Source organism: Xiphophorus hellerii, chromosome 14 (genome assembly GCF_003331165.1).
Source record: "Xiphophorus hellerii strain 12219 chromosome 14, Xiphophorus_hellerii-4.1, whole genome shotgun sequence".
NCBI lineage: Eukaryota > Metazoa > Chordata > Actinopteri > Cyprinodontiformes > Poeciliidae > Xiphophorus > Xiphophorus hellerii.
Window position 1 is genome coordinate 2494263 of NC_045685.1, and position 25918 is coordinate 2520180.

General features: G+C 38.7%; 1 protein-coding gene across 2 annotated transcripts; it reads left to right on the forward strand.

The window, feature by feature from the left end:
- ache (acetylcholinesterase (Yt blood group)) lies at positions 1-24281 on the forward strand. 2 transcript variants are annotated; one of them, XM_032583376.1, is made up of 9 exons: positions 1-231; positions 14215-14735; positions 16052-16275; positions 16386-16646; positions 18951-19173; positions 19526-19756; positions 19836-20028; positions 20534-20703; positions 21433-24281. In XM_032583376.1, the coding sequence occupies exons 2-9, from the start codon at positions 14309-14311 to the stop codon at positions 21552-21554; spliced, it is 1851 nt and encodes a 616-aa protein (XP_032439267.1). In that variant the 5' UTR covers positions 1-231; positions 14215-14308; the 3' UTR covers positions 21555-24281. The 2 variants fall into 2 exon arrangements, with proteins under 2 accessions (XP_032439267.1, XP_032439268.1); XM_032583377.1 differs by having other exon boundaries at positions 14220-14735.
- The last annotated feature ends 1637 nt before the right edge of the window (positions 24282-25918 follow it).

Here is a 25918-nt window from a genome sequence, read left to right on the forward strand (position 1 = left end):
TTGCATGCAGTATTTATTAGCAGCAGTCTCCCTCTACAGTTCGGCTCAGTTGGTAAACGCATTGCTGCTGTAAGGAGGCATTTTCGACATTTCTTCTTTGACAGCGCATCACCCTATATTTTGGAAAACAACTAATAGCAACAGAGCAGAGAGACTCGGACTGGCAAAGGGAGGAGAAAAATAATAATCCAACAATCCCTCCGCTCGAGTTTTCTCCGCAGAAGCAGCCGGGTAAGACCTTAGCGTAATGTTTTTTGTGTTGTTTTTTTTGTTGCTTTTTTTCCCACCCGTTTAAGATTTTCTATCATTTTCTATAATTTGTATCAAACTGACACTATCATTGGAGAACATCTTTTCAGGGCTCGGGCTGGTTGAGTGCTTTTATCTTTTGACAGTCGCTCGTGCCTAAATAAATACTCCTTCCCTGGCGCATGACACATTTAACAGAACATGTTTCTCCCTACGTCATTGGTTAATACAAACCCAGTCCGCCGAATCAGTGCCATGTTACACCAGGCTTCTGTGGTGCGTACGCAGGTTTTTCCAACATGGCACGGTGACAGACTGTTCTGTGCTCTGCTTAATGTTGTGGCTGCTCACGAGCAGCACTCGAAAGCTCCATGAATAGGTGGTTCGAGCCCGTCTGCGAACCGTAGAGCGGAGTACCGCACTTTGGCAAATTAGAGTCGACTGCGAAAAAAAAATACAGTGAAGCATAACGTGTGTACTGCTGCCCACTGTTACACAGCCTACAGTACTGTCTAAACTGCTGTACAGTAATGACGCAAAATGTCCTTTTACTACAGAGGATGAGGATGGAAGCTTGTGGCTGTAGGAGACAGTTAGGAAAATCGATGCGTGACGCGCCTCTCTGGCGAGACGCTTTCGGCTATGGAGAACTGTTCTGCTCGATATTTCTTTCGACAGTCCTCGGTGCGTTCTCAAATAATTCAGTCTTTGATTGTCTCGCAGGAAAAAAGGTATTTGGGCTGGTTTAGAACTTTTCACAGTATTGCTATAATATTCAAATTGATATTTTAAATGTGCATGCACATCTATCTATCTATCTATCTATCTATCTATCTATCTATCTATCTATCTATCTATCTATCTATCTATCTATCTATCTATCTATCTATCTATCTATCTATCTATCTATCTATCTATCTATCTATCTATCTAATAATAAACTCGTGAAAAATGTGTCATAACATAACAGTTGCTACAAAAAGTTGTAGTTGGCTGTTTAGTAAAGAATGGAAGAAAAAACAGAATGAATACAATTTAATTTATTATTGAACATACTGTGTGGTCATAAAAAAGGCAGTAAATTAGAGGTGCAGCACAGTCAGGTGACACTCATGACAGCATCAATATAAGCCCTTGTTGGGCAGATGAAAAACTGTAATATAATAGGAAATCTAAAAATCAAACATAATCTCCTCTATTTAGTGAAGGAGTAGTGAGAGTGACCTCTACCCATCCAGCCAATTATGCACAGAAACCCAAAAATATATGAATATATAGATAGATCATTCTTATATTACACAGAACTGCAGTAATGTTTGCAATTCTGTGTTGTTTTTCTTTTATTATTCTTGTGGATTTGTGACTAGGAAACACCACAAAACTGTAAAACAGGGCTGGCCAAAGTTTTTAGATTGGGAGGTTCTTAAAAACGTTAAAGTCAAAGTGATCTACTGTTGGACATTGGGAGGGCTCTTCTCTAAAATGTTAAGTTAAAATAAAATGTAACTAACACTAAGTTATTTGTGCTTGATGGAAAATAACATAAAAGAGAAATAGAATAGCTTTACACAGCACCTAGCAGGTATCGAACTCGAGTATCTCACGCTTTAAGCAGATTCACACACCACTCTACATGGAGGTATATCTAACTCCAACAAGCCTTTGCAATCGACCAGGAAATGGCAGCTGTCATTTGCTGTTCAGCAACAGTTAAAGTGCTACAGTAACATTCCGACAAAGAATATGTCCTTGTTGTGCATTATGAGTGACGTGCAGGCTAAAATTTTATTGAGTTAAATGACTGACTGTGGCGAAAAATATATTCATCCAGAAATTATAAGACAACTGCATTCTGATCACTCTCTCTCATTGGAGATTACAGTGGCGTATTACCTTTACAACATGTACAAGCTTCTCTGCCTGCTCTGATATATGTATACAGCTCTGGAAAAAAAATTAAGAGACCACGTAAAATGATCAGTTTCTCTGATTTGACTTTTAATAGATATATGTTTGAGTAAAATGAACATTGTTCAGTTATTCTACGAACTACTGACAACATGTCTCCAAAATTCCAAGCAAAAATGTAGTATTTCTTTGCAGAAAATGAGAAATGGTCAAAATCATGAAAAAGATGCAGCACTTTCAGACCCCAAATAATGCAAAGAAAACCAGTTCATATTCATTTAGAAACAACAATACTAACACTATAGCTCAGGAAGAGTTCAGAAATCAATATTCGGTGGGAGTTGGGAGAACATGCAAAGTCAACAAAAAAAGGCCTTGGTCAGTGTTTAGGTACAGGAGCTTTCTCCAGCCAGAGTATAATAAGTGGCAGTTCACTTTTATTTTTTATTTTTATTTTTTTACTGATGGTAAAACAGCAGCCTGGAGAAAACAGTGAAATGTTTAGGAAGTTAAGAGGTTTAAAAATCCTTTTAAAACTCTGAGGGATCCAGTCTGTGTATCTAGTGCTCAAGGACTATTTCAGTGTATCTACATTGTTTCTATGTGGCTTTGGTGGTTCAACTTATCTGGTTTGATACCATGGTTATTGTTTTAACAATTTGGCATGTAAACAAACCTAAACAATGTCAATCTTTATGAGATGTGTCACTTTAATCTAGCTACTGCATGATTCTATGTTATTACCGAAGCTGTGTGTCTCAGGTTGCAAACTCTGTATGATGGCTCGGTATATGCTAGCAGATCAGATCCCATCTCCTGCAATAATTATAGCACTGCAGTGTATACTGCATTACACTTAGCTCTCATGGAAGGCTGCTTCGGTGACCTAATTAAGCACAGATATTTTTGGTTGCTATAATGTTGCTGTATGTTTTTGTATGACGAGGCAAAAAAAACACCAGTTTTCTTCCCGGTGTGGAATCGCTGGTTCATTTACTTTTAAATCACTTTTGACAGCTTGCACTCCACAGTACCTGCCAATTAGCTAAGTGCAATAATAGGCAAAACGTTTAATGGATTGGACTGGATTAAATGGCGTTGGTAACAATAAGTCATATTTCTAATGTACTGTGGGATAACATTTGTGATTTGTGATATTTTGCTCCCAATCTTACCACATGAGTCGTTACTCTGCTTTTGCTAATTTGACTAATTTAGAATGTTGTCTCTAATCTTTTCACCTTTTTATTTATGAAGTTACACTGGGAGAAACTTTTCACCCTGAGTAGTACTGTTGTTACACAGTCACACTTACAAACTCAACAAAGCATTGAGAACAGAATGCTCCTTGTAAAATCTTTATATTAGATTTGTCTGTTGATATTGTTCCTTCTTTGGGTTACAGATACCTTTTTATTCGACTGAGTGATTATTTATGTAAAAGAAAAAGCTTTTGCTAACTTGTTTACCTTTACATTCAATATCCCTTTTTTATAAATAAAAAATAAAGTGAACAAAATACTTTTTTTTTTTAAACTATAAGACCTTAATCCTTTTTACCAGATGTGCTATAACTCCAGTGTTTTTCTGCACCATTCATTTTGTTACGGGGTGTCCTGCAAACTTTTGATGGTCAGTTTAATTATTTTTTAATAAAGCTTAAGATAGTGGGCCCAGCAGTGTCAGGTACTTGTACTTGTACTTGTAAAAGCAAGCCAATACTCCAGGGACGTTCCTGAATAGTACATTTGCCCATTGTCTTGTTTTATGTACTATCACAGGCCTTGCTTTGGACCTGAAACCTGCTCAACCATGGCACTATGGTCTAATAAACTCCTAATCGTTTTATTTTCTCGCAGATCATCTGTCTTTTAACAGTCATACTTTGTTCTAGATCTTTCTACCCATTTGTGTCTACAGCATTCCTAGATCTTTGTGAAAATTTTCTGCAATTTTTCCAAGAGGAAACATTTGATTTAAGGTCCTCTGTTAATAGGACTACATGTGATACTGATTGTTCTTGTTCCTCTGGGGGCCAGCTTGCTTGGTTTTCCATTTTGCGTGGCTGCTTTTAGCCAGGTTGCTATTTCTAACTGCTACTGTGAAACATATCTGTAAAGAAGTTAAGCTCTTGAACTGCCAGTTATTTCACTGCCTCATTAGAGACCAAGAGGAGATTCTAAGAGCAATGGGAGATCAATGTATGTCATCACTCACATTTACAATAGGGTTGGGTAATTTAACACATGTTGTATTGATCAGATGCAGACATCTTGAGCAAGAAACTTGTTTTAGTGGTATCAGACACACAAAAATCCAATTCACTTTACTTTCTATAAAAGTCTGTTTTGTTTTTTTCATATTTGTTGCAACTGTCACTATGTCATGACACTGTGGTGTGAGACAGATAATCTGTGGAAAAAAAATTAGCTCCCCCACCTTGTCTCTGAACTACTATTGCCATCTGTAGAAATGCACCGCTCCCAATCAAAATCAACCAATCAGAGTAGGGGGAGGGTCTTAGCGCTGGTCATCAACCTCGGTTATACACTGATCAGTTGTGCTGATGGCGGATGAACATCTTACTGTTACAGGAAACCGTTTGCGTGCCGTCATGCTAATTAGCCTTGGCAGTCCTGGCAGAAGCTGTAGCGTAGCAGAGAGCAAGAGGGACAGTGTGAGCGCCATGTACACAAGCATGATCAACTGCTCTAAGACTCTCCTCTTGGCTCTGATTGGTTGCTTCTCACCAAGTGGTGTATTTCTTCAGTTAGTACTGGAAGCACTGGGAGAAGGCAGACAAAACGTCCTGATTATAAAATTCTAGCTGATCTGTGAACTAATGTGCATTTGTATACTCTGCTTCTGAAAATTAGAACTACAGACACACCCCTACAGAAAGCTGCAGTTCCTGAAGTGCCTGTCCTGTGCTTGGATGATCATCTGTGGAACTGTAAACAAGTGTGTCTGCACATGTCACATTTTACACAGATGCTGTTGTATTTCTGCATCACGTCTAAAAGCATATATTATCAGCTTCAACATTACGCAAAAGTGTCAAGCTTGCGCACTGAGTGGAGAGTAGCCTACCATCATTTATTATTTACTGCCCAGATGTGCTGCTTGAGTCTTATGTAAGGAACTGCAGCTTGGCTGTTTATCTGCTAACAGGTAGTTTACAGATTTACTCTAAAGTCCAATTATTCTAACACAGCTAATCAAATCAGAATTTATTAAAGATCTACGGCTAAAGCCCAGCCTTACATTTGTTGTCTTGTTTAATTTGGAGACAAAATTAATTATTACATTGGTTTCAACATAAGGCTTCAATTAAATGGAAGCATAAATTGAAAATTAACAATATACTCTGTTTTGTCTGAATACAAGTGCCTTGTTTTTTTGTTGGGAGGGGGGTGGGAGGTTTTTGAGAATGTAATTATGAACTAAACAAATAAAGCAGTAGAATGCTACTTTATTGTAAAATTTGTTACATTACGAACATAAAACATGCCGTACCTTGAGAGTGACACAATGAACATAAAAATAACAATAAAGTAAAGAATATTACAAGTAAAATATATCATACAATAACATCAGAGGTGTTGGTTTTGAATAAATACAATCACGTAGCAAAATTATTAAGCTAAAGAGACTGCATGAGGTTTTTTTTTTTAAGCCTTCCTACTTTTAAAATAATTTTCACGTGGAGTCAGATAATGTTGCCTTAAACTTTAATAGGCACAAAAAACAGTACTTAGTTTTGTGTTGTTATGATGAGACTTCATTACAAGATCTTATATGTCTCAGGATCTAACTTGGTTTGAGATTGCTTCCTGAATAACCGGTCCTGCCTGAACTGATGGAACCTGTTTTGCTTCATAATTCACATGTCATTGTGTCACCAGAGCCTTAGCTTTATACTCCTGCGACATTTTGCACAGGAGCATCAAAATGTTGTGCTTCAGTAGGCTTAGCTGAACAATTATTATATTTGGCAGTTCTAAATAAAACTAGTAATTTCAAACCGCAGGATGCTTCACATGTGTATTGAATAGGCACAAACAACTTCCTTCAAATGTACAAGTGTTTATTGACAAAATGTATTCAACTTCAAAGTTCAAATTTTTTATTCAAGCAACTCGCTAAACTAGGAACATACACAATTAAAACTACTGACATAATGATAAAAGGAAGAAACGAAAATTTCTAGAAGAAAAAATAGAACCAATGACGCAGTGCAGGGATTGTACTGAAAGGTTTTGTCAGTGAGATCAATTAGCTTTAAGCTAATTAAAGAATTAGTTTAGACAAATTGGCAAACTTGCTGTATGTGCTCCAAGTAATTTTGCAATACAAAAGACAAAACATAATTTTGCATAAGTAATGTGCTTTTAAATCTCAAATGAAATAGAAATCAATAACCCTTTGGAAAAATGTCTTCTTAATTGATCGGCAATTTATTAATTACGGATCAAGTGTATAAATGAACACTAAGAATGAGTTATTTTGTTGTTTAAACAATCTTGAGTCCAAAACACGGTAAATAACAATATTAACTGTTTATTGGTTTCAGCTGTATGCTGGGAAAGCTGTATGTAGCTCGTAGCTTTCAGCCATTAGCTTTAAGAACACAGAACATCTTAGCTAGTCATAGGGCTATTCTATGTTTATTTAGTGTCATGAAACCAAGACATATACCGATGGAAGAGATCAGTTTGACCTCACTGGACTATCTGTGATTTAAACACTTTGTGGAAAAAGTTTAAACAGTCTGGACTCTGTTTTTCTCTTTGCCTATAGCATGCGCAGCCTGCTCCATTTGGATGCTTAAAAATACACAAAAACACTTATCCTAAGCCAATAACTGCCCAGGTACCACACCTACTATGAACAGTTCCGATGGATAGATGAGAGGAGGGAATTCTGCTGGTTATTAGCTTGGGGTGACTGGTCAGGTGTGTCTGGGGCGCTCAGCAATGACACCCAGCCAGGAGGCGTTGCTCCTTCAGCTGCAGTCCTGGAGCAGCTGCTGCCCTTCTCCCTATGGAAGTGTTAATCAGCAACAGTTGCCGACAGCAGCCTTCACGGTCCTGCTTTTGGATTAAAAGTTTCTAGAGTTTCATAAGCAGGTCCTTTCTCTGCCCACAGGAAAGTGGGAAGGAGAAAGTGGGTTAGGGAAGCGCCCTGTTGGTTCTTTCCAGTACAGGCAGAATGATGCCAGAATCCCCTCGGCTTCCATGACATCACAGAGTTTCCTTCCGAATCTCCTCCTCTTCCTGCTGCTGGGACCAGAATTTACACAGTATTTTTAAATAAACAATTAATCATGCCAGCTTATTCAGACCTTCAGTCTTCCATAGCTGGATGCCCAACAGTGCCTATGTGTAAATATTATGTTTATATTTAGACATTATTGACCCATGTGCACTTAGTATTTGTATTTAACCAATGGAGTTATATTTGATTAAAAAAAAATTTTGCACTCAGAAATCTATAGTTTTCTGAGTAAAGTAAAGAATATTACAACCTTTCCTACCAATGTTTTTTTTCGAGACACGACACTCCCCCCCCCCCCCCCCCCCCCCCCACCAATGTGAATCCGATCCTCCTGTGAACACAGATTCCACAACCTAATTTGAGAAGTGACACAGTTTATCCCTCCAATCCTAGACCGCGCCACATGGTGTTCCCCTCTACTGTCTTGCATGTTACCAGGTTTCTCATCTTTTCCCATTTTTCTGCATGTGAAAGCAGATTTTTTTCGTCCCTTGGATGTTTTGTCATTAAGTAAATGAGTTATGGAAAATCTAGACAAAATTCACCGGTGGAATCACTTTCTTTCACCATCATTTCTGTCATAAACCCACAAAGACGAGCTTCCTTTGAATGCTCTCCTCCCAGTCATAAATCAGAGCACGTGAGTTTAAATCAAATATGTCCAACGTTGACATCAGCACTATGTTCCCTTGGGTCACGGTCATCTTCAGAACCAGTGCCTTAAAAAAGAGAAAGACGATGATGAAGACTAGTTCTCTTCTGGGTACTGTTCTGGAGCCTTAAGAATTGATTGTAAAAAGATGGATGTGTCCTAAACTGAAAAATCTTAATGGAAAGCCCTGAACATCATCTTCACGATCTGGAAACAGAGATTCTTTATTCTGAAGCTTCTTCACATCTGGTTGTACGTAGACCACTACAACTGACCCTTCTTGGGGATTCCCCAAGAATCCAAGGTGGAGCAGGTTTGAGGTGGAACTCTGAAGATAATGAGAAGTAAGAGCTCTCCCATACTTCATCCAGAGGGTCAAAATCGGCTTTCATAGACATTCGCCTCCTCTTCTCAACACAGTGCCTGAGTCAAACTACTGTACTTCACACAGAGCTCTGATTGGCAATAAGTTGTGGAAATGTTTTATGTAGACATACTCTCTGAAAGTGATGTTAATATTTAGCTTCAATCAGTCCATTTTCCCTCTCCAGGCAGGGGTATGACGTATATGAAAACGGAAGGGGTTTCCTTCAGGTGGTGTGTGCTTGTTATGAAAGGTGTGTGTATGAAACTTAACCGCGCTTCCACTGTTCAGCTTGGAATGAAGTATGGGAGAGGATTAAGACTCAATGGAGGAGCTTGTAAGATCCCAAAATGAGAAAGGAGTCAAGTAACGCCTCTAGGTGTTAAAATCTGGCCTTGTTCCTCAGAAGATGGACTCCCACTTCAGGTCCTCCAACTGCAAGACACAAAACATCTTCATGTACTGGTCTAACTATTTTAGCATCCCTTAGAAACCTAAAACAAAATGTGGAATACCAACCCACTGAGTTTAGAAAAATCTGCTAAATGTGTTGTTAGCTTCTTGCTGTTCTACTAAAATGAAGCTAGTCTTCATTTTAGTCTACTGTTAATAGTAGCACTAATAAAGCTAATAAAAGCTTGATAATTAGACCCCAGGCTTTTGGGCCCTACACTCTGCTTAACAAATAGTGCTCTACACTTTTAGCACTACACTTTATTTGACAATGAGCACTACCTTAATAAAACTAATGTTCAGATTCCAGGCCATGGATTTCCAAGAAGCCAGTTGTCTTTTCTGTAAGCAAGAGAAATGAGTGATGGGAGTTGTTGCAGGGGCGAACTGCAGAGCAGCTCTGCTTCATTCTCCAGTCACACTGGAGCTTTCCCTGGCAATTTTTATAGATCCTGTTAAACTGTTGGAGTGCTATTAAACAGATAAAGATGTAATATTTTTGAAATGGTAACTTTTTACTTTTTAAACTTGTGGTATAAATTGAGACATGTACACTGCTCAAAAAAATAAAGGGAACACTTAAACAGTTGTTTAACACTTAAAGTGTTCCCTTTATTTTTTTGAGCAGTATATTTAGCCAATGCCTGCTATCATCTTGTTTTTAGATTATTGTGTGCACAAAACCTACAGAAACACTGTTCTGCTTTGTAAATTTAGTACTTTGCATTCAATGCTGTGAATTTTAATGGCTAATGTTTCAGCTGCACGCTGTGCCGCTCTCCTTCACAGGGACAGCTGTCGGGATATTTGAGCCCAGCGCACAGAACAGGTCACAGGACCCAGACAGATAAAGAGCTGCACTGGTCAATATAGTCTTCAATGGAATATATATGGTGGGTGTGGGATGACAATGTATTGAGTAAAGTTTCTATCTTTATCACTTTTTAAAAATATTTCAAGTTCCTGAAGTATTTTTTAAAATGTCAGAGCTTAAGTGAGAACTTGATACATTTCACATCTGGTTCAGAGTTTGATGTCAGCACACAGTGTCTTTGATTTTTGACAATTGCAGCAAATATGTAACATTTCTCAATTATTAATTGTCAACCCTGCCAAGTCTGTAAACATTTGATTTGGCACAAGTCTTTTTTATTGCAGATAAGGACTGTCTTTACTCAACAGTAAGTTGGGCTGTTAAAAGCTTGCTTTGGTTATTGTGTTGCTATGGTTTGTTCACATGATGCTGTCATTGAACAAACCTGTAATTACCTGTATTAGAAATTGTGCATTAGGCGTGTGCCATATTGCCTCATGTAAGGTATTGAGGCAATATGGCACACCCCTCATGTACCCGGGTACATTAGGAGTATAAGGGGTATATAATGTACCCCTTATATACCTGGGTATTAACTTGTATACCATGGGTATATATGTAATATACCCATGGTATATTACCTTATATACCGTGGGTATATAAGGTAATGCCTGTAGAGTTTTTGTATTGCGATACCAAATAATGACGTCATTTAACTGAGCCTGACCTGTGCAGCGTCAGGCGCTATGTGGTCATGCTTCCTATAGTTGTTTGCCAACCGCCATTAAAACAAAGAAGAAGCTGGTCAGCTGATCCACAGTCTGGACTGGACTGAATTCACTGAATTAGCTGATATATGCGAGAGGGAAGGATATACAGTAGTGGATTGGCCTTCAGCTCCTGCACCTGCTGTTACTTGGATACACTGAGCTCGGCTCTGTGTCTGCTGGCAGAAAGAATGAACCAGTCAGTCTTGGTGAAAAAACTTTCTGAAACACAGACATCTTCCCAAAAAGTAAATAAATAACTAGAAGCTTAGAGCAAAGTTCAGGGCCAGAGAGTTATTTGAAACAAGGCTACTCAGAAACATAGAGAAGAAGCAAGCTAGCTGCAGCTAGTCCCATCTGCTAACTCCTAAACATTTTAAAAAATCAGTAGAAGTGAGAGTTGAAAGTCCTTATTGCTCTGTCCTGAATCAGATATTCTTTTAAGAAAAAAATGAAACAAACTCCGCTCACTTTGGTACAGCAATGAAACCGGCGTTGCAGAGATGCGGGGTAATAGTGGAAGAAATGAAAGTGAACACAATTCCTGATCATGAGGAAGTGAGAACAAACTTGTATTTTTGTCAGTTATTTTTTTCTTTCATGCGACATAATTTTTGGTGTTGAGCATTTTAAAAGGAAAATTTTCTTTTGTATTAAATTGAGATTCTTAGCTTTTCACATGTTGGCTAACTTAAAAATATGAGAGGGAAATACTTTCTAACATTTTGTTCTGTTGAACCACAGCAGCCTGCTTCATTTAATGTATTTAAGTATTTTAATTTAGCTGATTTCAGTCTGTTTTTTGAAGGCGAAAATCAAAAAACATTTATCTATTCTATATTGTCTTTGATGCACCGTGTGATTTTGTATATATCTATGTATCAACATATTTTTATTCTAGTAACTGTTTAAAAAAGAACTTACATTGGTTGGTCAAATTGGTTGGACAGAAAATGTGGAATATTGTTTGGTGTCGTTATCCAAATATATATATATATATATATATATACTGTATATATACTGTGTATATATATATGTGTGTGTGTGTGTGTGTGATTTATTTTGGCAATATGGCCCAACCCTATTGCAGATTACTTCTATACATAGATATAGGATTTCTGTCAATAAAGCACATACACAACCGTCAGGATGTTGACAGAACATAAATGAAGTATCACCTCGAACAGGTTGAAATGGATACTTTTCTGGCAAATCTGCTTTTCTAAAATTATTGACAATTGAAGAGTTATTTTCCAAAATGGCTTAAAAAGAACGTCCTTGTTCCTGTTGGGTGAGGTGCACTGATGAATTGAACAGTTGTCTTCCTCCCACCTGTTCAACTGCTGTTTATGTTTAGCAATGTATGGTTGTCAGAGTAACAAGACCAACTGAGAAGTGATGTAAGGGACACATAACAGCTGTTTGTGATGTGCTTGTTCAAAGTGGTGGGGAAAGAAGGACATTACTTTCCAACCTTTCTCTGTACTAATGACTGCTTTAGATGAAATAATGGATTTTTACTTTAATTTAAGATAAGCATTGTATGTAAACATAGAATAAGAAAGGGTTGTTTTTTTTAACTTTTTTTTTACAGTCTTTGTTGTAAGTACATTAAAAGACCCCCAACATTCTGCTCTGGTACGGGACGAACGTAGTTAAGTAAGTCACTACAATGATCTGACAATACATCTCCTGAAGTGGCCAAAGTTGTATAATGTTCCAAAGATATTCTAAACTCACCACACACAGCTACAGTTTTGATTAAACTTGTGTTGTCTTTTTGTTGATCGTTTCATTCAGAGTGTAAACTGGTAGACTAATATTAGCATTCTTACTCTTTGTTTCGATGAAACGAAATGGTTGTTTTTAATATCAGTGTGGTTCCAGTTAACCATGTTCAAATAAAGCATTTAGAAAAAATTGTCATGCTGTGTCAGACTGTGAGCTAAAGCTCTTACTTTCACAATCACTGCATGGTAAAGTGTGAAATGTGACAATCTGGCAAAAATGTACCACAACAGGAGAAGCAGGGCCACCAGACTGCATATAAACTGTTAAAAGGCTGTTAGGATCACACACTTTGTAGTTTATTACTTATTTATTTTAACATCTTAAGTCAAGATTCTTAAGAATTATTGTAGATTGTGGACATAAATACTGAATCAGACTCAAAACTGTGAAAAAAAATCTAACTAATGTGCATTATGTATGTATAGAAGTTTAACTGAACAAACAGTTTAATTCTTTGGAAACTGAACTTTGACAATCAACTAATGACACCAGACAGCAGAGGCCTTCATAACAAAATGAACTAAAACAAACTGGCATAGAATTAAATAATTACAGTAACTAACCTAAAATGAACCCAGAAATCCGAGAGATTTAACCAAGTTCTGCTGGAACCACAAGACCAAGCAAAACCCCCAGATTTATTTGACAATCTGGAGCTCAGCAAAACCTTGGATATGAATGTTCATAGACCTGAGTCAGCAAAGGGAACTTCCTCCTTTTACAACAACACATCAAAATGGTCATCTGACCCAGAAAACGTACATTAGAACAGCAGCAGAAGAAAAGAGCATAATCATTAACACTTAAAAAAATAAATCTTATTAACTTATCAATAGCAGCATAATCATTACGCTAACCAGAGCATGCCTGCTGAGAATTGCATTGTCATTGCTCTAAAATCCCACATATCGATGAGACAACTGAAATATGACAGACGAGGCAACTTTTAAAAATGTATGTAATGGGATCCTGCGACAGACTGGCGACCTGTCCAGGGTGAACCCCGCCTCTCTCCCGGAACGTTAGCTGGAGACACCAGCACCTCCCGACAAGGGTGTTAGAAAATGGATGGATGTAATGGGATCATGTTTCTTATCCAAGAAAGTACTAAAGAGGTGTTTTTGTTTTTTGTTTTGCAGGTTAATTGACATAAATACGGTTTTGACACCTTTATCAAAACCCTTTTGAGTCAGTTTTTTTGAATATGTCCTGTGCTCCATTGCTGGTAGTTTTTCGGTTTTTTGTATTGTTTGATTTATGTATTAGTTATGAGTTTTTAGATCTGCTGATAACCAATTTGTACCATCAGGGAATGTAACGACATTCTTGCAAAAGCCGGCCCGGTCTGCCAGCACTTCAAGCTTCACAGTGGAGGATGTTTGTTTACAGTGCAGGCAACTTCCAGTCAGCTTTTTAGCATTACATAAGTCACAGGGTAAAATTTAATTCTTCATCACAGTTCACACCTCCTGGAAGCCATCGTTTCCCAACAGTCGAGTGCCGAGACCCTCGGGACAAAGCAAACAGCGTAGAACAGAGGCTGGTTTTTACCAGGCTAACGTGATCCAGGAGTGATTGCATTCTACAAAAAATGTCTTAAGATTTTCATCTTTATACATATCAACCTGTACTAACTATTTGGTAGCAAGGGTTGATGTACTAATTTGAATGGCTTGACCAGGCAAGGATTACAGGATTATATGATTTCCTAATGAAAACATTTTAGTTGATGTAACTTTACGCTGTCATTGACCAAATTGTTTAAACAAACAACTAGATTGTCCATCTACCTTAGCAAATCATGAAAGCTGCACTTTCTCTTCAGTCTCCCTTTTTTCCACCTTCAGTTTAATCTTACCTGCCTCATCAGCATTATCCTTCTTTATTGTAATCATATTTCTGTCTCTCTCTCTCTCTCTCTCTCTCTCTCCTTCTGTAGATCAGAGGTCAAGTAGAGCAGGCCTTTCTCTCCCTGCCAACGAGAGGGAATCACGACTGCAGTTCCCGGCAAACAAACACTTTTTACCTCCGTCATGCAGTTCTCCACTTATCTCGTCTTCTTGTCAATCTTTCTCATCGCTCTCATCCCAACCTGCTTTTCCCAAAATGATGGAGACCTTGTTAATACACATAGCGGTCTAGTTCAAGGTGTGCGCCTTCCGGTGCCAGATGGGAGCTATGTCACAGCTTTCCTCGGCATCCCTTTTGGTGAGCCACCAGTGGGTAAGCGTCGCTTCCGTCCTCCTGAGCCGAAGCGAAAATGGACAGGGATTTTTGAGGCTAATGCCTACCCCGACGCCTGTTACCAGTATGTGGACACGTCGTACCCAGGCTTCCAGGGCACTGAGATGTGGAATCCTAACAGAGACATGAGCGAGGACTGCCTGTACCTTAACATCTGGGTGCCTGCCTCGCCCAGGCCCCACAATCTCTCGGTTATGGTGTGGATCTATGGTGGAGGTTTGTGGTCACACTTTTTTGCCAGAGTGTACGCTATGTGTACTGCTGCAAGTCATGTAATTACAATCACCTCCAGTATAAGACTTCAAGTGAGATATTTACATAGAGTGAAAATGGACAAGAATGTGATGCTAATTTTTGACTTTTAATCGTTTTATTTCAGTTTTAATCAATGACTAAAACTTACTGAAGCAAATTTGTAAATGTGTGAACAAAATCAATAAGGCCAATGGATCTGTATGTAAGAAATGCTTAAAATGGTGATTTGCGGTGACTCGGGCATGCTTCCTGGACGCCTTCTTGGTGTTGAGGCATGTCCCACCTGGAGGAGACCTAGAGCGAGACCCAGGACACACTGGAGGGATGATGTCTCTCTACTGGCCTGGGAACGCCTTGGGATTCCCCTGGAGGAGCTGGAACAGGTGGCTGGGGAGAGGGAAGTCTGGGAACTCCCTGCTTAGGCTGCTACCTCCTACGACCCGACCCTGGATGAGCAAACCATGATGGATGGATGAATAGGTGGATGGATGTTTAAATATTGATGTCTAGTCTCCCTTATTATATCTCTGGAAATGAAAGTGGAAAAAATTAACCCTGTTTAATTCATGGAACAGAAGAGAAAAAATGTTTTATCCAGCTGAAGAAAGTTATGTAACCTGGCTGGCCAACAGCTAGTGGTTCCTGATGAGATCAAATATCTTCAACGAGAAGTGTCTCTAGCTGTCTATCAGTCTCTGAATGAAAGCCTTCCCATTATTATGACTCGTCTACCAGAAGGCAAAGAGCAGGCTGCACTTCTAGAGGACTCTTCAGTCCTCCACTCTGTTCTAAATAATACAGTTTCTTCTGTGGTCGTTTGTTTTAGCGTTTCAGAATCAGAACCACTGAGTTGGAAAAAGTTCCACAAGCTGATAAAGAAGGCTGGTTCTGTTCTCAGGACTGCTTTAGAACCTCTTGAGATGATGATGCATTGATGGATTCTGCATAAGCTGATGGACATTATTCCATCCTCTTCATAAGGCTGTCAATCAACAACAGGGAGTCTTCAGTCAGAGGCTATTTCAAACCTACTGTATTCCAGACAGCTACAGAAGATCCTTCCTACCAACAGCCGTTTCATTTTGAAATAATTTACAACAACCTTTGGTTTCCCTTTGGAATGAATAAAGTATTTTTTTACTTTACTTTTGAAATTGGACATACATGGCTTCCTAAGGAGTACAAAATAATATCTATGATTTTGCAACTTTTATTTTTAAAAATCTATTCAAAACAAAACAGGCTAACTCTAACTTGTAATGATAATGGCTTTTTAGGTTTCTACAGTGGCTCTTCTTCGCTGGATGTGTATGATGGCCGTTATCTTGCTCACACTGAGACAGTCATTGTGGTCTCCATGAATTACCGTATTGGAGCCTTTGGTTTCCTCGCTCTTCATGGCTCTTCAGAGGCTCCAGGAAATGTCGGTCTGCTGGACCAGAGGTTGGCATTGAAGTGGGTGCAAGAAAATATCCATTCCTTTGGTGGAAACCCCAAACAGGTGTTTTGTTTTTGTTTTGTTTTTTTCAGTTATTGTCCATCCTCTATATTGGTATTAAAGATGGTTTCATCATTTTCCTGGTCTCTTGGTTGTCCGTTTGTGTAAAACAGGTGACTATCTTCGGTGAGAGTGCTGGCGGTGCTTCAGTCGGGTTCCACCTATTGTCTCCAGATAGCAGACCTTTTTTCACAAGGGCCATCCTTCAGAGCGGGGTCCCCAACGGTCCGTGGGCCTCTGTCAGCCCTGCTGAGGCCAGAAGACGTGCCACGCTTCTGGCAAAGCTTGTTAACTGTAATGGAGGCAACGACACTGAGCTGGTGGACTGTCTGCGCAACAAAACTCCACAGGAACTTATCGACCAAGAATGGCTGGTAATGCAGATTCAATTTGAGCTTACATTTTTCACTGTTTTCACAAAGCCTTTTTGAAGTTTTATTTATTGAACACACTTTACTGTGAGGTTGTAAAGATAATATATCATATATAATCACTAATGAGTGCACCTTTTTGACTTGCAATACTTGATGTAATCTAACACTGTCAGCAAACTGAGTTGCAAATATTATTTAGAGATGATTGTTACCCATTACAGGAAACTCTTAAGGTAGCAATGGTATAAAACGGAAAGCAATGTCTAATGAAAAAGGGAAATACAAATCTCCTCCATATTATGTCTCTCAAGAAATTTCTGAAAACCTAAAATATATTTTTAAGCACTTATGAATGACCCACTGTACACCGGTGAGTGTGTTATAGGGCCACACAGAGATGAAGTAATAACTTTCATTCAGAATGACTTATTAAATAATTTTATTAGACCTACACAGAAAGTAAGTAAGCTGAAAAAGCAGAGTTCGTACAACAATTTCCAACATTTTCTGTTTTAGCTGCAGATTATTTGCTCAATTAATGTTTTCCGTGTTTGTTTGAGTCAGAGGTAAATGGTGTAAAACTGAAATTGACCATTCTTAATGTCTGACTCTAGCATAAGTACATAAGAGCTCTCTAGCTCTCGGTGAAGGCAGACGCTTTTTCCTCTGCTTTCTCTCCCTGCTTGCTCTGTTTTTTGGAGCTTTTCTTTGCACATCCTCTGAATCTACAAATTATGGGTCTGGTTAACTGGTTTCTCAATGCGATTGATAAAATTTTCTCAATGAGAAGACTGGGCATAGGAGAGCCGTCTTGTCCTACGGGGACACACCCGGCGGGGTTCACCCTGGATTTATTCATGATAACAGGATTTCTGCTGTGGATACCTGGCTTATCGACAAATCTGTGACGGATTTGGCCAAGCTAGCGAACACTCAGACTGTACGTTGTGGGGCAGAGACGCAGGTTGGATGCGAGTCTTGCTGAGACTCACAGCCCTACTGAGGACTCAAAAACCCACTATCGGGATGGAATCAATCATGGAGAAGTTGCTAGCTTTGGTTCAGAGGAACGGCCACACTAATTTGGATGATTGGGATAAACTATAAGAGACATACCGGTTAAAGACTCTAGGACAGGCAGAAATTTTAAGTCTGCCCGATCTAAAAAGAATTTGTTATTCTGAATCTGGCTCCCTGTGGCCTTGGCGGCTATCTCAAATCTCCTGGAGTTTATGTAGACAAACTGCTCCTTCCCATCTCCTCACCCCTCCCGAAGTCACCCGTGGAATCTTATGGCTGAACTCTCAAGGACTCGCTCTTGATATTTCCACCTTTATCAGAGACTTGTTTGGGAGAACAGAGACTTTTTTGTGAGAGACATGGGCTAATCTGCAAACACGTCATACTTACAGACAAACAAACAGACAAACAAACTCCCTGATCTCAACGTCTTTGCCAGCATGTCTTTGTTTTTGTCTTGCTATATGTGCCATATCCTACCCGATGTTTTCTTTTCATCCTACTTATCAGTTACTTTTTAGATTATTACTTGTTAGAAACTGTGGAGTTCTTGCTTTTAACCCAGAAAAGGAATTAGAACAAACTTGGAATCCAGAGACTCTAGTTTATTAGTCACTCCGTAGCTTATTTTTTTAGGAACCGTAGAGTACTCACTATTTAGACCAATATTATACTTCTTACATTGATTTTTAGATTATTATACAGAGAGACTCTTGTTATTGCAACCCAGAAATGGAATTAGAACGAACTTAGAATCCAGAAAAACTTCTTCCAGAACAAGAACATTTAGTTTTTATTACTAGAAACTGTGGAGTACTCATTACTTTTACAAATTAAGAGCACACGTAGAAAGTCCAGAGAATACTTGTACTTATATAGCAACCCAGAAGTCCAGAGGATTCCTACTTACATACACTTATTTAGCAACCCAGAACAGGGATTAGAACAAACTTAGAATCCAGAAAAACTACCTTAGCAATTACTTTTTAGATTCCTATTCTTCCAGTCCAGAAAATGAATTAGACCAGAAGTTATTTGCTTACAAGGAACAACTAGTTTATATACTTTGGATCAACATTATTAGCTTTTTCTTCTTTTGCTCTTTCCTTTGGTTTGTTACTTTGTTTGTATTTCCTATAAATGTGCTATATAAATAAAATTACATTACATTTACATTACATTATATCACAGCACACATTTTCCTGTTACACAGTTAGGTTTGACTTACTGAATCCCTGAGACCTTCATTTGTCCGTGTGGATTAATATTTCGGTTTCTGGGCAGGTTCTACCATGGTCAGCTCTGTTCCGGTTCTCCTTTGTACCAGTCGTGGATGGTGATTTTCTGCCTGATACTCCAGAAGCAATGATTAACTCAGGCAATTTTAAAGACACTCAGATTCTTCTTGGTGTCAACCAAGATGAGGGCTCTTACTTTCTGCTGTATGGAGCGCCGGGATTCAGCAAGGACAATGAGAGTCTAATTTCCAAAGAAGACTTCCTGGAAGGTAAGAATGAATCAATTAAAGGGATAGAAGCAGAGATAAGTAGAAATTTAGTTCAATATAAAACCACCAATTAAAGTAGAACAACTTCAAAATGAAGAGCTGTTTGTATTTGAGAGCAAAGATGTTTTCTTACTGAAACTGACCACCGTTTCCTTGGTCTTGTCTACATTTAATTGGAGTTGGTTCTCTTTGGTCCACGTCATAACATTATCCACCGAAATCCTGTGGTCCACATCTCATCCCTCCGACACACATTGCGCTATAGCCGTGTCATCTGAGGACGTCTACAGATAGCACAGTTTGGAGCAGTACTTAAAGTCATTTATCTATTTGTTTCATTTTATTTTGCCAGGTGTACGACTGAGCGTACCACACGCAAATGATATCGGCTTGGAGGCAGTGGTGCTGCAGTACACCGACTGGATGGATGAGAATAACGGAGCGAAAAACCGCGACGCCATGGACGACATTGTTGGCGATCACAATGTAATTTGCCCACTGGCACATTTTGCTCGTTCATATGCACAGCATCACACTCTCAAGGCGAACCTGGGCATGATGAACAGTGCAGGAAACTCACAAGGTAGGTCACATGTTAGTGTCTCTGTGCTTTATCTGCTTCATTTCCTCATTATAAACTTTTCTTCCCGTGCGTTCCAAAGGCAGCGTGTACCTCTACCTGTTTGACCACCGGGCTTCTAATTTAGCCTGGCCAGAGTGGATGGGAGTCATCCATGGCTATGAAATCGAGTTTGTCTTTGGGTTGCCACTGGAGAAGAGACTCAATTACACCACTGAAGAGAAGAATCTGAGTCGACGCATGATGAAATACTGGGCAAACTTTGCACGGACAGGGTAAGACATCAGAGACTGAATATGATTAGCCTGCTGTGATGGACACCAGTGAAAGTAGAGCGGGCCAAAGAAGACAAATCAGTTTACATTCATTAGGTCCCTTTGTTTGAAAGTAGCCTTAAGCTAGCACGACACTACAAGTAATGTTATCAACTTACCGTGCAGCAAACCTCTGTGGAGCATTTGGCAATCCTCATTTAGTGTTTAGAAAGAGAACTGAAAGGTTGTGTGAAAGATGGACGCATCACCAGCTCTAACATTTAAAACCAAAACAGATTTACCTCAAAGTGCAATCTAATCAAAGGCCGTTGATTCCTGCCTTCAGAAGACTTATAGTGAAGTAACATTTTAACTTTCTGGACTACTTGTCTTTAAGCATGTAATGTAATAGAAGCCTTCCAACACTGGAAATGTTATAGTTGTGGAATGTCCTGTTCTGCCCAATTTGACAATTTTTTTCATTTTTTCTTGCTGTCTTTGTCTGCTTCATTTTGCTACATGTTAGAAATCCTAACGACGGGCTGCTGGACACTCGGAAACGCTGGCCATTGTTTACGGCGAATGAGCAGAAACATGTCACACTCAACACCGACCCTCTCAAAATCCACAAAGGTTTGCGCAACCAGATGTGTGCTTTCTGGAACCGCTTCCTGCCACGCCTTCTGAACATCACAGGTAAACTGTGCTACACGTGTTACTGTTACACATAAGGATTTATTGAGACAACCTTTATTTTAAGAAAGAAAACCTGCACATTTGAAGATAGGCGTTATTTGGATATAGAGCATTAAAGACTTTTATTGGGGATGTGACATCAATGATAATTTATGTCTCCTACAGTCTTTGGTATTGCAGTTGTTGATGTAGAAAAGAACTAATAGGATTGACACACGCGAAGCAAACGTTTTCTGCCTTTCTGGGTGAACCCGACACAGAAGAAATGATCACAACACCAGCGATAAAAGTTGAACATTTTTCATCTTTCTTGCGTTGCGTCGAGCTTGATCCTGGAAAATTCACAGGATCAAACCTCCCCCGTGTCTTGGCTGGAGGAGGGTAAGCGGTTGTCGCCTCATCGTGCAACTTCCATAGAAAATGAATGGAGAGGGAGCAACGTTGCCTCCCTGGTGCTGAGCCTTTAATAGAAGTGATTGACTATATTTCTTTCAGTGGGATTAACAGCAACTCAACTATTTAATGTCACAACTCATTTCATGTTATCTTACATTAAAATGTGAAGTGCAAATAATAACAGTGAAGGTGTCTGTCTGATGTCATTAAAATGCTGACCTTTGCATCTGGTGGATGCGACTAGTCTCAGCATTACAGCATTACAACAGCATTTTATTGTGGCGCTCTAATCCTCACCTGCTTCCTGCTCCTCTTGTGTTCTCATATCCTCAGGCAACATCGATGAGGCAGAGCGTCAGTGGAAGGTGGAATTTCACCGCTGGTCCTCCTACATGATGCACTGGAAGAGTCAGTTTGATCACTACAGCAAGCAGGAGCGCTGCACTGACCTCTGAGAGCCACACACTGACCACCCTCACGCTGTGGAGACGGCGAAAGATAGACGACTTGTTTAATTTTGTCCCACTGACTTTGTTCCTGTTTGGTTTCTCAACACACACAAGCTCACTCTTTTTATCCTTATTTATATTATTTATATTATTTAAACTATTTATTGACGTGTTGTTTCACTGAATGTGGGTTTCTGTGTTTGTAAAGAGAAGACACTGGAGGAAACTAATCATAAAGACTAGATGTTACCATCTGTGTGTGTGTGTGCATGTGTATGTGTGTTTGAATTGCTTGAAAGCTCTGAGTTTATCTTGGATCCTGATCAAAGTGTGACACCGGTGCACGGGGGGCGGGGAGGTTATCTCTTTTTTTCCTCCTCTTCACAGTATTTCATCAGAGTGAACATTTGCTTCATGATGTTTCCTTTCCTTCATCCCTGTATGTTGTCTGTTGGAGCAGTTACAAACGTGTTTTACTTTTGTTGCAGTCTCAGTGTCCTATATTTTATTTTTAGTGCTTTAAACACCACTATACTCATCATTTGTGATTTCTTTGCTTAGTCATAGCAACCTGGGTTTTAAAGTTACACGCAGCATGTCTCAACATGTCTCAATATTTCTTTACCTGTAAGGTTTAGTTTGTTTTCCCCATCTGCACTCTCCTCCTCCTCTTCTTCTGTCCTCATTCTACTTTATTGTTCATCCCTAACTCATTTTAACCTGTCGTCTTCCTCTCTAAACTATCATCCACCCACTTTCTGGTCTTTCCTGTCTCTTCCCTTTGCTGTTCTCTCGCTCCACAGAAACCTTTTTCTACTCTCCCATCTCTTAGCCGCGTCCTCTCTACCATCTCTCTGAGCTACATTTCTGATCCATCCCTCGTTCCTTCCTTGTCCTCCTCACAGTTTTTATCACCACCCACATTTCCATCTTCCTGTGTCGTCCTCCTTTCTTGTTAGTCTAATGGAGGCAGAGTAATTCACTCAGCAGAAAGATAATGTGACAGAGTGCTAGCTCAGCCTCTGGCCTGCCAGCCAGCATGATTCGATGAATTGATGCAAAATGGAAGAGAGAGGAGGCAAGGACGGAAAAGAGGGGGAAGGAAAGAGAGGTGGAGATGTGGGGGACAGAAGAAAAGCAAGCATTGCGTAATCCTTTATTTGCGTCTTTTTTCCTCTGGCACTAAAAATGTGACCGAACTGGAAATGACACCCAGTATTTGTTGCACCCTCCATTTCCTAAGCTCTAATCATTTTAGTTCTTCATTGCAAAACATAAATTCGAGACCGTCTGTTTGCTTTGTAGAGCCAGATTTCTCTGAGTTCTTTGTCTTTGCCTGTACTTAGCATATAATAGTCTTTGGAGCCCCTAGTGGCCAAAGCAGCCTTTCATAACACTGACATCTGTCCCAAAAAATGAGTTGAAAAATCTGGTGTTGGAGCAAAATAAAGCAGTCAGTTCTACTCCGTCACTGATTTTATCTAAAACATTATGATTTCATGATATTTACTTCCAATTATTCTCACAAATGCAGCATATTTTTAGTGAATCTAATTTAAGACCTCTGTAATTTAATCCAAAACATTAGATCAATATTTTTTAAAAGATAATTTTGTCAAAGACTGTCATTCAGACAGCTAATGGGTTCCTTTAAAAACCTCTACCTCTGTATTAAATATTCACTGAGAGTGATTTTAGTCAAATAAAACAAATCTGTAGTTTTATGTAGATGACAGACCATGTTGTTCTTCAATCTAAAACTTTTATTAATTGTCTTTTTGATAAGCCCAGGGCCTCAGAGTGACCTGTACTGGTCTTCACTCCGTCTGCTTAAATTCAAAAGAAATAGAAAATTCATTTCCTTCATTTTTTTCCCCTTTTCATTAGCATTTCATTAACCTCCACTTGTGTGCATACGATGTGTATGAGTGAACGGAGTCAGGGTTTAGAAGATTTAATTATGGTATGGAGTTATGTAAAGGTTTATTTTACACGAGTGGTAAAACAAATGGGTGTGTGTGTGTGTCTGTGTGAGACGTTAAATCGCACTGTCCTAATTGACTTCTACTCACAAGCACCTTTGTTGGCATGTGAAGCTCCTTTTCGTGGCTCTGACTTGTGTTGCCGGCTTTAAAAAGAAGTACATCTAAAAAAAAATAAGATTGTACCTTGTATCTACTACAAGTAAGGACTGCATGTCAGAGGCTGTAGGAGAGACAAAGTCCTCCACTCTTATTTAATGGAAAACGCTGCCTATGTACCTCTACCACTGTCCTTCAATACAACTGTTGTGCATGTCCTGAAGTCTGTTATGCCCAGATTATCCTGCCAAACTCAGACTGTTATTTGCTGTAGAATTTGTACTGTACACAAAACTATTATACAGCTAAGTCATTTTAACATATATTGATAGCTATGTTTGATGTTAGCAATAACATAAATAGATCAGTAAAGGAATATATTTGATATTTAAATGCAGTAAAACTAACAAACTGTATCAAGAATTGAAAATGTGTTTTTAAAGCAATATTATTGTGAGTATAACATAAGTGCCATAAACTTTTTTTTTCCCCTTTTGTTTATTCTGTTTGTATCAATGTTCTGCCTAATGGTCGTTTGTTCCAATCACTAATACTGTAAGTGCTAAAGGCTTTCATTAGCTTCATAGTACATTGCTGTGTATCATCAATGCTAACCTATTGCAACAAAAATAAAGACTCTGCAGCATCTGTCTATTTAACCCGTTCACTGAGTCACAGCATGTGTAGCAGGGCTTTCCGGTGCTCTGTGTACCAAACTGAAATCCGTTTAACAGCTCTGTGAGTAATGACAATCATTGTACCAAGATCTTAACTTCACTAAACATAGTTCAAAAAGTAAAAACCGAAGACAGAAAGTGACTTAATAAAACCCTTCTCTGATAAGGTTCATCAAGCGGTTGAAGATCCTGACTTGTTTGGTCCCAATCATTCAGACTTTCTTGTTTGGGAATCATTTTATATTTGATCTTGCTTTTAACAAGAAACCAATAAAGAGAAGTTTAAATTGGAGAAGTAAGATTTCTCTTTTTAATTCTAATTAGGACTCTTGCTTCAGCATATCAGAACCATAAAAGTTGTATTTGATTTATTACAACAGTCTAATGCAACAGTCAGTAATGCATGTGGGGACCCTGCATTTTGCTTCACTATTGACTAAAGGGAACAATTCAGGTAGGTGCTCATGGTTCACTCTGTAATAGAAAAAGACATGATATTGTTTGATGCAACTCCTCAACCTCAGATTATCGGGCAACGGAAGGGAGGAGTTGATGACTTCCTCTGTATGCTTTTCAGCCAGAAGAGGTCGCCATAATCAAACCAATGGGACAGATGAAAGGTCTACACGTATTCATTCAAAATTAAAGAATAGACATGGAAAAACGTTGAAGAAAGAGACCACAGCAGCAAGCAAACTTAACTGAGTTTTTGTCCTATTACTCCAATATTTTCTATTACGCTGTCTGTTTATGTATGTCCATTCTTTTATTGTTGCTTCATTATTCTGTTGTATCTTAAGCATACTGTTTATAAAAGCTCCTTTAGGGACAAGAGCTGCAAATTAGCTCATGCTAAAAGCATCATAATATAGGAATCTGTCTCAGTTTCTCTCTTACTGTGTATCTGTCGCTATCAAATAAACTTATTCAAAAGCATAAATAAACAAATGATCTTACTGTCACACCGCATGCATGACTCATGGTTTTTAATATAAATTTAAGATTATGATTCTCATTCAAATGTTTTTTCATCAGTGTCCTGCCCCTTTATTAGGGAGCCTAAATTGTATGAATCTTGCGGCTGTTAAATGTCTAAAGACAATTAGATGTTTAGTAGTTCCTCCCTGGAATCTTCAAGCCATTGAAAACTATCTCTCTGAGAGATTTAAGTGAGTAAAATTCACACAATTACATTTTAGCTACATTGGTTGCCCCAGTTGCACATAACTTCTTAGTTCTGTGTGAACTGATCAGACTTCTGTCTTTGTTTCCATCAATTCATATCATTCTTTCTGACTCAACTCTCAGAAGCTAACAGAAGTTGGATTGCTATTGTTTGTTGTTTTTTTTACACCTTTGCACTTAGCCAGGTCATGCTATAATATTCAAATTGATATTTTAAATGTGCATACACATCTATCTATCTATCTATCTATCTATCTATCTATCTATCTATCTATCTATCTATCTATCTATCTATCTATCTATCTATCTATCTATCTATCTATCTATCTATCTATCTATCTATCTATCTATCTATCTATCTATCTATCTATCTATCTTTTCAACCAGGATGTTTAAATTTGTGACATTCTATGTCACTTTGCCAAAA